The 14,212-nt window shown below is 43.0% G+C and overlaps 1 protein-coding gene across 9 annotated transcripts in view; it reads left to right on the top strand.

Annotated features, from left to right (window-relative positions):
* The window catches only part of KIAA1109 (KIAA1109 ortholog), a 307,652-nt gene extending 293,791 nt beyond the window's left edge, over positions 1 to 13,861 (top strand). For 7 of the 9 annotated variants that reach the window (XM_040418408.1, XM_040418412.1, XM_040418411.1 and 4 more), the window contains 4 exons: positions 2,611 to 2,805; positions 8,674 to 8,808; positions 10,490 to 10,655; positions 13,185 to 13,401. In XM_040418408.1, the coding sequence (XP_040274342.1) occupies positions 2,611 to 2,805; positions 8,674 to 8,808; positions 10,490 to 10,655; positions 13,185 to 13,401 (713 nt within the window). Of the gene's footprint in view, positions 1 to 2,610; positions 2,806 to 8,673; positions 8,809 to 10,489; positions 10,656 to 13,184 lie in introns of all 9 variants that reach the window. The other 2 variants (XM_040418406.1, XM_040418409.1) reach the window with 1 other exon arrangement.
* Positions 13,862 to 14,212: the final 351 nt, after the last annotated feature.

Consider the following 14,212-nt stretch of genomic DNA (forward strand, 5'->3'; position numbering starts at 1 on the left):
ATTGAATTCCGACTATATGCAAGTGCCGAAAAAGGGCCACGCTTGTGTAAAAATTGTCCACGTATAAGTGGTACCCCTTGTGGAGTAAGGGTGACACCAAGTCCCAGACAATCTTGCCACTGCTCCCCAGGTAGTCAGGACATCCGACTGGCTCCAGTTTTGAGTCTTTTCCCTCATAGACCCTAAAACGATATGTATAGCCTGTGACCCTTTCACAGAGCTTATACAGTTTGACCCCATACCGCGCGCGCTTGCTGGGGATGTACTGTTTGATGCCAAGGCGCCCGGTAAAATGTACAAGGGACTCGTCTATGCAGATGTTCTGATTGGGGGTATACACATCTGCAAACCTGGATGACAAACGGTCTATGAGGGGCCGAATTTTGTGGAGCCGGTCATAAGCAGTGTGGCCTCTTGGGTGACAGGTTTTATTGTCAGTAAAATGCATAAAGCGCATGATGCCCTCAAATCGTGCCCTGGACATAGCAGCAGAGAACATGGTCATGTAATGTATTGGGTCTTTAGACCAATAGGACCGCAATAAATTTTTTTTAGTTAGACCCATGCTGAGGATAAGGCCCAAAAATATTTTAAATTCGGAAACTGTGACTGGTTTCCACCGGAAAGGCTGGGCATAGAAGCTTTCCGGATTGGCGGTTATATACTGGGTGGCATAGCGGTTGATTTCTGCCACAACAAAGTCATAGAGATCCGCGGTGAAGAACAGCTCAAAAAACTCGAGGGCTGATCCTAAATGAGCTGTCTCCACGCGAACTCCAGACTGGGCAGTGAAAGGGGGCAATATGGGTGTGGCGGAAGCAGGGGAGTGCCAATTTAGGTTTGTCAGCACCTCTGGGAGACTAAGGGCTCTACGGGCCTGTGAACGTGGTGGCTGCGACGGGGGAGTTACTGCACGTGCCACCCTACCAGCTTGAACTGCCCTTCTGGTGCTCGCCACTTCACCAGGGAATACGGCAGTGCTGGTAGAAGGTCCAGGATGTGCTGCGCTGCTGGTGTATGCCGCACCATAAAAAAGATCAGCGCTAGCACCACTCTGCTGCAAATGAGGCTCATCACGCGGGGTATGCAGAACACTGACATGGGGTCGGGTACGCCTGACCATAGCAGGGACCTCAACCTCGTCATCTTCACTAGCGATTAGAGTGCCACTGCTGTCTACAGGTTCATATTCTGAACCATTGGATTCAGCGGGTGAGGCGTCCCCATCGCTTTCATCCATCAGGGCCAGAATCCTGTAGGCCTCTTCAGCGGAATACCCCTTTGACATTTTGGGCTAACTAAATTTAGGGGGTATTTCTCTGAGACTACCCAGGAAAAAGAGCACACCTGCCTAGTAAAAAGGAGTGCTTGCGAAGTAAAGCTGCGACCGCTAATAAAGATCCAGAAAGCTCTAAAGTGATCTATATAGCGCCGCATCGATTTTACAGTGTTTTTGCAGTGATTAAAAAAAAATAATTCTGGCACTGCGGTGGGGCGGACTGAATGCAAGTGTGCGCACAAGATCAGGCCTGATCGGGCGAACACTGCGTTTTTTGTAGAGCCTAAGGTGACCCTAATGTACTGATATAGATCTGATTGCGATCAGTCTTGATCACTTACAGATACTATATAGTACTAGTACTAGAGCGCGCGTTCACAGGAAATCTCAGGTCTCACGAGATGACGCCAATAGGCGTCGCTGAGAGCGCTGCCGCCCGGACGCCTATCGGCGTTACGTGTGCGGCAAGCGGTTAAGGACCAAATTCAGTTTTGAAGTCACTTTGAGGAGCGTACATAGGAGAAACCACCCATAAATGACCCCATTTTAGAAACTACACTCCCAAGTTATTCAAAACAGCAAAATGGAGGTCAAGTGTTAAAATGTCACACTTTTTTTTGTAGATTTTCCATTTTAAGCCAGTCGTTATGTATGCTATCTGCGGAACTTCCATAGAAAGGAGTGGAGCGGCCGCACGCTGGGACCGGAACTGGAAGCGGCATAGTGCTTCCTCAGCTGTATACACAGCGCTCCTTCATCGCCATGTATACAGAAATCTAGAAGGCAGGGACATTGAGGAACTGTCCCTGCCCTCTCTATGGGGTGCCCTGCTGTCATCTCTGAGCGGACGTTTTAAAATCCCAGTTCAGAAAAAAGTCCCGACCGCCAGGACGTTTATAGTCCATGAGTGGTCAGGAACTGGTTAAAGGAACAGTTACTTCTTCTGTGTCTAATATTTTCTTTTCAAAACCGGTTTATTAAATTTGTAACATTCTGTACGGTAAGTTCATGCATTGCGGATATCTAGTGGAGGGAACAATCAAATCCACAAAACTCAGTTGCAAATTTAATTGCAGATTTAATTGAAGAAATCCATGAACAATCCTCAAGATATATAGGCATGCTGCGGAATAGAAATTCTACGTGAGCAAATCCTCGCGTAAAGAAATCTGCCGCACGCTTGTGCACTGTAGTACTGTATTTTGCTATGAATGTGGGAATTCAGCCATAATGTTCCTCTAGAAACACATAATTATGGTTTTGTCATTTTATTATGAAGTACAACACTATTTTAATCTGTTAAGAACATAAACATACTGAATTTTTTATAGAGCTGAACTTGCTTCGCAATGTTGATGCAAACAATCCAGAGAGCAGCACTGCAGTGAAAAATGCAAGTTTGTTGAGCGGTTTTCATGGGGGATCCAGTTACAACCATGAGACAGAGACCATCTTTGCTTTACCTAGAATGCAGCTGGACTTCAAATCAATACATGTACAGGATCCGCAAGAGCCCACATTGCAAGGTAAAGCCTGATAACACAATGAAAAGCCACAACTATCATAATATTTCTATAGCTAAAATATAAATTTTACACTACTAATGTTAATTTGTAATGTATTTTTAGACACCTAAACACTTTAACCCCTTAAGGACTCAGCCCTATTTCACCTTAAGGACTTGGCCATTTTTTGCAAATCTGACCAGTGTCACTTTAAGTGCTGATAACTTTAAAACGCTTTGACTTATCCAGGCCGTTCTGAGATTGTTTTTTCGTCACATATTGTACTTCATGACACTGCTAAAATTGGGTCAAAAAAGTTAATTTTTTTGCATAAAAAAATACCATATTTACCAAAAATTTTGAAAAATTTGCAAATTTCAAAGTTTCAGTTTCTCTACTTCTGTAATACATAGTAATACCCCCAAAAATTTTGATGACTTTACATTCCCCATATGTCTACTTCATGTTTGTAGCATTTTGGGATTGATATTTTATTTTTTGGGGATGTTATAAGGCTTAGAAGTTTAGAAGCAAATCTTGAAATTTTTCAGAAATTTACAAAAACCAAATTTTTAGGGACCACTACAGGTCTGAAGTCACTTTGCGAGGCTTACATAATAGAAACCGCCCAAAAATGACCCCATTCTATAAACTACACCCCTCAAGGTATTCAAAACTGATTTTACAAGCTTTGTTAACCCTTTAGGTATTGCACAAGAGTTATTGGCAAATGGGGATGAAATTTGAGAATTTCATTTTTTTGCCTAATTTTCCATTTTAACCCATTTTTTCCACTAACAAAGCAAGGGTTAACAGCTAAACAAGACTGTATCTTTATTGCCCTGACTCTGCCGTTTACAGAAACACCCCATATGTGGCCGTAAACTACTGTACGGGCACACAGTAGGGCGTAGAGTGAAAGGTGCGCCGTTTGGTTTTTGGAGGGCTGATTTTGCTGGACTGTTTTTTTGACACCATGTCCCATTTGAAGCCCCCTGATGCACCCCTAGAGTAGAAACTCCATAAAAGTGACCCCATCTAAGAAACTACACCCCTCAAGGTATTCAAAACTGATTTTACAAACTTTGTTAACCCTTTAGAAGTTGCACAAGAGTTATTGGCAAATGGGGATGAAATTTGAGAATTTCATTTTTTTGCCTAATTTTCCATTTTAACCCATTTTTTCCACTAACAAAGCAAGGGTTAACAGCCAAACAAGACTGTATCTTTATTGCCCTGACTCTGCCGTTTACAGAAACACCCCATATGTGGCCGTAAACTACTGTACGGCCACACAGCGGGGCGTAGAGTGAAAGGTGCGCCGTATGGTTTTTGGAAGCCAGATTTTGCTGGACTGTTTTTTTGACACCATGTCCCATTTGAAGCCCCCCTGATGCACCCCTAGAGTAGAAACTCCATAAAAGTGACCCCATCTAAGAAACTACACCCCTTAAGGTATTCAAAACAGATTTTACAAACTTTGTTAACCCTTTAGGTGTTGCACAAGATTTAATGGAAAATAGAGATACAATTTCAAAATTTCACTTTTTTGGCAGATTTTCCATTTTAATATTTTTTTTCCAGTAACAAAGCAAGGGTTAACAGCCAAACAAAACTCATTATTTATGGACCTGATTCTGTAGTTTACAGAAACACCCCATATGTGGTCGTAAACCGCTGTACGGGCACACGGCAGGGCGCAGAAGGAAAGGAATGCCATACGGTTTTTGGAAGGCAGGTTTTGCTGGACTGGTTTTTTTGACACCATGTCCCATTTGAAGCCCCCCTGATGCACTGTAGAAACTCACTGTAGAATATGAACAGTAGAAACTCCAAAAAAGTGACCCCATTTTAGAAAGTACGGAATAAGGTGGCAGCTTTGTTGGTACTAGTTTAGGGTACATATGATTTTTGGTTGCTCTATATTACACTTTTTGAGCGCCAAGGTAACAAGAAATAGCTTTTTTGGCACGTTTTTTTTTTTTTTTGTTATTTACAACATTCATCTGACAGGTTAGATCATGTGGTAATTTTATAGAGCAGGTTGTCACGGACGCGGTGATACCTAATATGTATACCTTTTTTTTATTTATGTAAGTTTTATACAATAACTTCATTTTTAAAACCAAAAAAAGTTTTAGTGTCTCCATAGTCTAAGAGCCATAGTTTTTTCAGTGTTTGGGCGATTATCTTGAGTAGGGTCTCATTTTTTGCGGGATGAGATGACGGTTTAATTGGCACTATTTTGGGGTGCATATGACTTTTTGATCGCTTGTTGTTACACTTTTTGTGACGTAAGATGACAAAAAATGGCTTTTTTTACACCGTTTTTATTTTTTATTTTTTACGGTGGTCACCTGAGGGGTTAGATCATGTGATATTCTTATAGAGCCGGTCGATACGGACGCGGCGATACCTAATATGTATACTTTATTTTTATTTATGTAAGTTTTACACAATGATTTCATTTTTGAAACAAATAAAATCATGTTTTAGTGTTTCTTTAGTCTGAGAGCCATAGTTTTTTCAGTTTTTGGGCGATTATCTTGGGTAAGGTATGATTTTTGCGGGATGAGATGACGGTTTGATTGGTACTATTTTGGCGTACATGTGACTTTTTTGATCACTTTTATTACCTTTTTTGGGAAGTAAGGTGGGCAAAATTTCAATTTTCTCATAGTTTTTATTTTTTTATTTTTATGGTGTTCACCGTGCGGGGAAAGTAACATGACCGTTTTATAGATCAGGTCGTTACGGACGCGGCGATACCTAATATGTGTAGTGTATTTTATTTTTTTTAATTTTTATTCAGTGATGAATGTTTTTTTTTTTATCTTAACTTTTTTCACTTTTTTTAACTTTTTTTTTGACCCAGACCCACTTGGTTCTGGAAGATCCAGTGGGTCTGATGTCTGTATAATACAGTACAGTACAATATATATTGTTCTATACTGTATTTTACTTACACTGAACAGATCTATGCTTTCAGCATAGATCTGTTCAGCACCATGGACAGCAGGACGCCTGAGCAGGCGTCCTGTTGCCATGGGAACCTTCCCCGTCTGCTCAGAACTTCGCAGACGGGGAAGGGTAAGCACAGGGCTGAGGGGGGCTCTCTGGGGGCTCTCTCCCTCTCCATCGGGGGGCTGCAAAGGCACAGCAGCCCCCCGATGGAGAGGGAGGGAGCTCCCTGACCGACGACAGTTAACTTTTTCCATACAGCGGTCCGTACGGACCGCGGTATGGAAAGGGTTAAACGGCTGACATCTTCACAGATGTCAGCCGTTTATACCAGGGTGCCAGCACATGGTATAACCACTAGAAGCCAACGATCATTCATGGGGAGGCGGGCGGGGGATCGCGATCCCGCCTGCCGCACCGCCCGCCTCCCGCACCGCCCCCACCGCATGCGACACCCCCCCCCGCACCACCCGCCGGCATAAAATCGTGCAGGGGGGGGTGAAAAATATTGATTATAGGCACTCAAAAGTTTCTGATCCCCGCGGTCAGGGACCGCGGGCATCAGAAACTGCAAAAAGCGCAGCAAACCGCAGGTCTGAATTGACCTGCGGTTTGCTGCGATCGCCGACACGGGGGGGTCACATGACCCCCCCTGGCGTTGTCACAGGATGCCGGCTGAAGGATTTCAGCCGAAATCCCGTTCTGTTTAACCCCTCGGGCGCCGGAATACTGAGTTCAAGCTAGGACGTACCGGTATGCCCTGAGTCCTTAAGGACTCGGGAAATAGGGCGTACCGATACACCCTGCGTCCTTAAGGGGTTAATAGTTTAAATTATGCCCATGTAGATTTTATGTTAAATTTTTTGGGGTACATACAACTTGATTTATTTCTATCCGTTTTTAGGGCAGGAGGGGCAACAAGACCAAAAAACATCAAATAGGCAATTAACATTTTTTTTAACAGCATTCCTCACACAATAAATAATTTTATATTTTAATAGTTTGGACATTTTTGGACTCTTGCTGTATTATTTTATTCCTTTTAGGGAACTTGGATATGCGATCTTCTGATCACTTGTACCATAGACCGCAGTAGAATGCAGGAACAGCTTAATAGGCAGCCTACATTGGCATAACTAGGAGCCTTCACAAGGCCCCAGGCTGCCATACCAACTGATCAGAGCCCCATAATTTCACTGTGGGAGCATCAATCGAGGACAGGGGGAGCCCTCCTTCCTCTGTCTTACCCTTCAGATAACTGCTATTGGAGTCATCTCCTATCCTGGTCATTGCCAGCGGGTGTCTGCTGTATTATACCACCGGCAGCCGCCATGTATGGAGTGGGCTCAGCTTCTGAATCCTCTCTATACATCCCCTTAATGCAAATTTTTCCTTAGGGGTAAGGCTTGGGCTACACGACGACATGTGTCATGCGACATTTTGTCGCACCAGTGTCGCGCGACAATTTTTATAATGATAGTGTATGGTGTCGCAGTGCGACATGCTGCGACACGACAGTCGCAAAAAATTCATCCAAGATCGCAGCATGTCGCACTGCAAAACCATAGACTATCATTATAAAAATTGTTGGGCGACATTGGTGCAACAAAATTTCGCGCGACACATGTTGCAGTGTAGTTGTGCCCTATCTGTCACGCGACACATGTCGTCGTGTAGCCCTAGCCTTAAAGGGATTTTCTGTATCCTCTGGAATACTCCAGGAATTCAAATTTTTAGCAAGTGCCCAGAGCCTGTAAACAGAAGGTCGATTCTTATCTGCTGTCCTCTGCTATGCCGACTGTGTCTATGTTCCAATCCCAGTGCTACATGAGCATGGTCACACTCTCTGCTGCAGTCAATGACTGGCTTCAGAGGTGACCTGCTGCTTCTTTCTAGTCTGATCTTAACCTCCAAAATAAAATATAAGTGGCACATTTCCTTTGGGGGGGGCATTCACTCAACCGTATGTATTTTGAAGTCCGCAAAATACGGATGACTGATTTTTTTTTAATTTGGATTCAGTGAGTCTGTGAATGGATATACAGATTCAGAAAGCAGACAGTACACATCCATGTGCTTTCTGCATCCGTATGTCTGTTTCGCAAAGGATAGTACATGTCCTATACTTTGCTGCAAAATGATGTTGATGGACGCAACATCATGGTCGTGTGAATGTACCATTATTCCCATCCCACTAATGTCAGATAAATGTGGGTCCCACCTCTGGTACCCCTTCCTATCTCCAGAATGTGTTCATCAAAGTGAATAACCGTGTATGTGCACATGCTTTCCATTCTCTTCTATGGGCATTCTAAAACATCCAAGTGAGCTAGCTATGTAGTCTCCCTCCTATTTTCAGAACTCCCATAGAAGTAAATGGAGAGTGCACCATGCATGCACTGCCACCTCTCTCTGTTCACCTCTATGGGGCTGCTGGAAATAGCTGCTCCTTGGCTATTTTCGGAACTCCCAGATATGTAAATAGAGGGAGACAGGATGGCTGCACTCTCCTTCACTGTGGGGAGTCCAGTCTGGAGCTAGAAGCGCCTATCTGACGTTGAAGGGATGGGAGTACCCCTTTAAGGCTAACATGGTCCTGAGGCTTATCTTTGATACATAGGCATATTAGCTAAACTTGTTTTGTCTTAGCGCGGACACTGCCAGTCTTAGCCTAACACCACTGAGTAGCTGGACTTCTTGCGACTCGTGCGGCAATCCCATTCATTTCTATGGGATCACAGCTACCCAGCGATCCTGGCAGCGACAGCTGTCATGTGACCAGTGTCGCCATAGCCTTAGAACAAGTGAGCATATATAAAATGTATACAAAGTTTTTGTGTGTATGGAGAATAAGTATTTACAGTATGTAACTAAATACTTTGGGCGATTGTTAGTTTTATTATGTATATGTCATTTTGTGTCTTACAGATGTTGACAGCAAACCAAAAGTGGAATGCAGTGTGGTGACTGAGTTTACAGATCACATCTGTGTCACAATGGATGCAGAGCTGATAATATTTCTGCATGATCTGGTGTCTGCATATCTGAAGGAAAAAGAGAAAGGTGCGGGCATTAAAAAGTTCTAGAAGTAGCCATATGTATGGTTATATTTCTAATGGGAATTTCTTTCATAATCTTTAGAATGTAAATGGTCCAGTATACAGATAATGTGCATGCTTTCTGTAAAATATGCTGTCATTTATCTCTTTTACAATCAGAATAATTTGGTTATTTAAAGAGGACCTTTCATTACAATAAAAAAAATCTAAACTAAGTATGCTGACATGGAGAGCGGAGCCCAGGGATCTCCCTGCACTTACTATTATCCCTGGGCGCTGTTCCATTCTCCCGGTATAGGCTCCGGTATCTTCAGATTTTCGGCTCAACTGGGAGGAGCCTGCTCTTGTTCTCCTGGGCGTCTTTTTCTCTATGAGCTGAGCACTGCGATTGGCCAGCACTCCAGCCTGGGAGAAGGGTACGCCCAGGAGAACAAGAGCATGGTCCTCCCAGTTGAGCCGAAAATCTAAAGATACCGGAGCCTATACCAGGAGAACGGAGCGGCGCCCAGGGATAATAGTAATTGCAGGGAGATCCCTGGGCGCCGCTCTCCATGTCTGTATACTTAGTTTAGATTTTTTATCGTAATGAAAGGTCCGCTTTAATGGATGTTTTCTTTAGCTACTGATCAGAGAGACTTTGTCATCTCTCCTGATCTGTCTGCTTTAGAAAATAATTGTATTCCTCATAAAATAACAATGCTACAGCATCTTTTCTTAGACCTTTTTGTTGTACTGTTCCTCTCTTATTCCTCATAGAAATGTATGAATAAATTGCCATCTAGGTGTTACCATTTCAGGATGTGTCCCCACAGTCTGAAACTTTCCAGTCAGGGCTGACAGTGCCAGACTGTGTAGGGTGACACCCAGTTGTCGATTTCCTTGTAAATATTTTAGGCGTAATAACAGGAACAGCACAATGCAGAGTTTTAAGAAAAGAATACGAGTAGTGTTGAGCGAACTTGTGTTTTCAAGTTCAACGTACAAGGTTTGGGTTATCTAAGAATTCTGTTATGGATTCCGCTACCACGGGCCATAAGTTTCATGGTCCGTGGTAGCAGAATCCATAACGGAATTCTTAGATAACCCGAACTTGAAAACACAAGTTCGCTCAACACTAAATACGAGTACTTAATAAAACAGACACATGAAGAGAGATGACAAATCCCCTTTAAATAGTTAGGACTGGTGGACGTAGTAGTATAAGGCTACTTTCACACTCACGTTTGGTGCGGATCCGTCATGGATCTGCACAGACGGATCCGTTCAGATAATACAACCGTCTGCATCCGTTCAGAACACCATTGAAAGTCAATAGAGGACAGATCTGTTTTCTATTGTGCCATAGAAAACTGATCCGTTTTGACACACAATGTAAGTCAATGGGAACGGATTCGTTTGGCTCAGTTTCGTCAGACGGACACCAAAACGCTGCAAGCAGTGTTTTAGTGTCCGCCTCCAAAGCGGAATGGAGACGGAACAGAGGCAAACTGATGCATTCTGAGCGGATCCTTTTGTATTCAGAATGCATTAGGGCAAAACTGATCCGTTTTGGATCGCTGAACGGATCTCACAAACGGAAATCGGAAAACACCAGTGTGAAAGTAGCCTAAGCTTTATACTGAGCGGTTCTTGCGTAACATTTCCATTCTTATATCATGTTCCTGTTGTAACCTTTTTCGATCCAGTTATTTTCCCACCGCGAATCTTCACTACTCGTACAGGGCAGAAGAGTCCTGTGATACAGATTGATGATGGTTCTTCTGAGAAGAATAAAGAGGAGAGCCCTAATTACACTTATGTGGACTGGAGGGAGTTCATGTGCAATACATGGCATCTGGAGCCCACACTTAGGTATCAGTTCCTTCAATATTCGTTCCTATTAGGGCTCATGCACACGACCGTGTGCCGCCTGTGCTGCGGTCTGCAATGCATGGGCACCGACCATGTGGCCGCCTTCTGCAGATGCGAACCTATTCACTTGAATTGGGTTCGCTCTCCGCATCCTACGGTCAGCACTATTAAAAAGTAATGCATGCAGTGCGGAGGCACGGACAGAATACCTACGGTAGCACTCCGTAGTGCTTCCGATCCGTGGCTCTGTTCCACACCGCTCCATATCTCCTGGATGGCAGACCCATTCAAGTTAATGTGTCCGCATCCGTGATACAGTGTGCATGAGCCCTTATTCAGGTTATCAGCAATATAAATTGCATTTTAATTCTATAGATGTTTTTGTCACCAAATGAATAACATCTTCTCTGACTTTCTGCTGTATTATCTCTGTGGTAAGAATCTGTATAAAGGAATTCACCTCCCAGATAAGAGGAGGGAAAAATACATGTAAAGGACACATACGTAAGGTAGCAAGCAAGTGCGGTGAAGAGTGGAGTAAGGACAGCAAGCTGTATCTGCTCTCAGCAAACCCCAAATTATCAGTTACAGTAATCTACTTGCTTATCTAGAGCTGTCCTATAACATGGAATAAAACTGCCATCATAGAAGAACACCCCCTTCCTCCCCACCTGGCCAGTAAATTCATAGGGTTTTATAATATACAAAATTCCTCATTGTGTGTACAGCCGTCATATTTGATTACTCTTTACTATCTCTTCTGACTTTTCAGTACAGAAATGATACCACACCAGCTGCTTTCCCATTGTACGTTTTCTCTCTTGCTGTTCAGAAACAGTAATGGTCGGATAGTGAAAGAATAGGAGCTGGAAGCCGGCACACGGTTTAATGCAAAGCGACTGCACATGTGCAACCTTATGTCAACAGGAAGGAAAAAGAATTGTGGAAATCTCAGCGTATGCATAGAAAAAGGAACCTTATCTGTAACCACCAGCATGTCATTATACTGTCAAATCTCTCCATTCAGCATTATGTATAAAAAGAAAATCTGCTGCAGTCCAGCAGCATCCAGAGCATGCACAGTGAAACAAGGTGTCAGGGCCCCAGGTTTACCCCATGCTCTAGATGCTGCAAGACTCTTCTCAATACTCATTTCTTGTACTTTACATTCAGAATACGCTGAATCTAAACTTCTTTTATACATAATGCTATAATGTAGGGTTTTGACTGCAGCATGTTTAGTACCCTACACACCAAGAGTATAACAACGCTGGAAATTTGGCTTAAATAACTCTAGTGACCGTTTCCCCTTATGCATTCTGTTCATCAATAGACATCCTAGATCACCAGTCTGTCCTTATATCCAGGTGTCACAGACACTACAGAATAATGGGAGTGGTAGCATCCAGAAACAAGCAACTGGTGTTGTTTGAAAGCTGACATTCCAGAGGAGAAATCACTGTTAGAAATCTTGTCTGGAATAATCGCCGGTAAAACCTGCTTTTACTTTTACTTTCAGTTGCATTCACAGCATCCTGATTTCTATCAGTGATATCTTCCCCTGTACTGAACATATTTCTGTCATTCTGGTGTTGTCTGAAATCTTGGAATGCCAGCTTTCAAACAAGACCAGTTGTGTGTTACTACCATTCAGGAGATAGAAGCATCTAAAGCAGCCCTCCAGTTAGCTACTTTTCTAACTGCTAAAGCTGGACTGAGGCAGAACATGCACATGACCGTTGTTTTGGTCCGCATCCGAGCCGCAGTTTTTGCAGCTTGGATACGAACCCATTCACTTCAATGGGGCCGCAAAAGATGCGGACAGCACTCCGTGTGCTGTCCGCATCAGTTGCTCCGTTCCGTAGTCCGCAAAAAAAATATAACCTGTCCTATTCTTGTCTGTTTAGCAGACAAGAATAGGCAGTTATATTAATGGCTGTCCGTGCCGTTCTGCAAATTGCGGAACGCACACGGACGCAAAACACACAATGGTCATGTGCATGAGGCCTTAGGTGGTTAAAGGGATTGTTTAACTTCAGCAAATTTAATTTATCATGTAGACAAAGTAAATGCAAGGCACTAATGTATTGTGATTGTCCATATTGCCTCCTTTGCTGGCTGGATTAATTTATACACAGTATAGGAAAAAACATCGGCACTCTTGCAGTCCCAACCAGCACCTTTTCCTATAGTGTGCAAGCATGACCACTGCTGGTGGATTACGGGGTGGTCATAACCCATGGATATGAGCAGTGTATAATGTGATGAAAAAATAAATTTAGCCAGCAAAGGAGACAATATGGACAGTCACAATACATTAGTAAGTGCCTTGTATTAACTTCCTCTACATGATAAATGCCATTTGCTGAAATCAATATGTTAAATGTTCACAGCAAGTCATATGAATATTTTCATTATAACTCTTAGCACATCTGCATGTTAGAATAACAACGGTTATAATTATATACTGGAAGTGCCAATGTATACATGTTAAATCACTACATTGATATATATTTCATATCCTCTTAGGCTCATATCTTGGACAGGAAGGAAAATTGATCCAGTGGGTGTTGACTACATACTTCAAAAGTTGGGTTTCCACCATGCAAGAACCACTATTCCCAAATGGCTTCAGCGTGGCGTAATGGATCCTCTGGACAAAGTCCTGTCAGTCCTCATCAAAAAGCTTGGATCGGCTTTACAAGATGAGAAGGAAAAGAAAGGAAAGGACAAAGAGGAGCACTGAACATGTATAAAATGTGAACAAACCGAAATGATCAAATGAGTTCCACTTGTTTTTATATTGTACAGTAAAATGTTTTACTATGGGCTTGGAAGTGAGAAACTGCTATTATCTCTCATCCCTGTGGACTGTTTTGATGCAACTCTTCCTGTGAGCCCTTAGTTGTGATATTCTACTGCAATGTGTATACATCTCAGTGTAAGGCGACGTCCACATGACCGCCATATCTGCCATCCGGGTCCGCATCCATATGTCTATTCCACAAATATAGAACATGTCCTATTCTCCTTATTGCAGATGAGTATAGACATTTCTAATGATGGGAATGACAAAAATGCGGAATGCACACGGAAGGGATCTATATTTTGCAGATCGCAGTATGGACAGTGTCTTGTGCATGAAGCCTAAGGCCTCTTTCACACGGGCGTTGCGGGTGACGTGCGGGAAAACATGTGGGTGCGTTGCGGGAAAATGCGTTTTGCACGCGCGTGAGAAAAATCAACATGTTTGGTACCCAGACCCGAACCCGGACTTCTTCACAGAAGTTCGGGTTAGGTGTTGTGTAGATTTTATTATTTTCCCTTATAACATGGTTATAATTGAAAATAATAGCATTCTTAATACAGAATGCAAAGTAAATTAGGGATGGAGGGGTTAAAAAAATAATAATAATTAAACTCACCTCATCCACTTGTTCGCGAAGCCCAGCTCGTCTTCATTCTTCTTCTTTGATGACCTGGGAGGAAAAGGACCTTTGGTGACATCACTGCTCTCATCACATGGTCCATCACCATGGTGATGGACCATGTGATGA

This window comes from Bufo bufo, chromosome 2 (assembly GCF_905171765.1).
Source record: "Bufo bufo chromosome 2, aBufBuf1.1, whole genome shotgun sequence".
Taxonomy (NCBI): domain Eukaryota; kingdom Metazoa; phylum Chordata; class Amphibia; order Anura; family Bufonidae; genus Bufo; species Bufo bufo.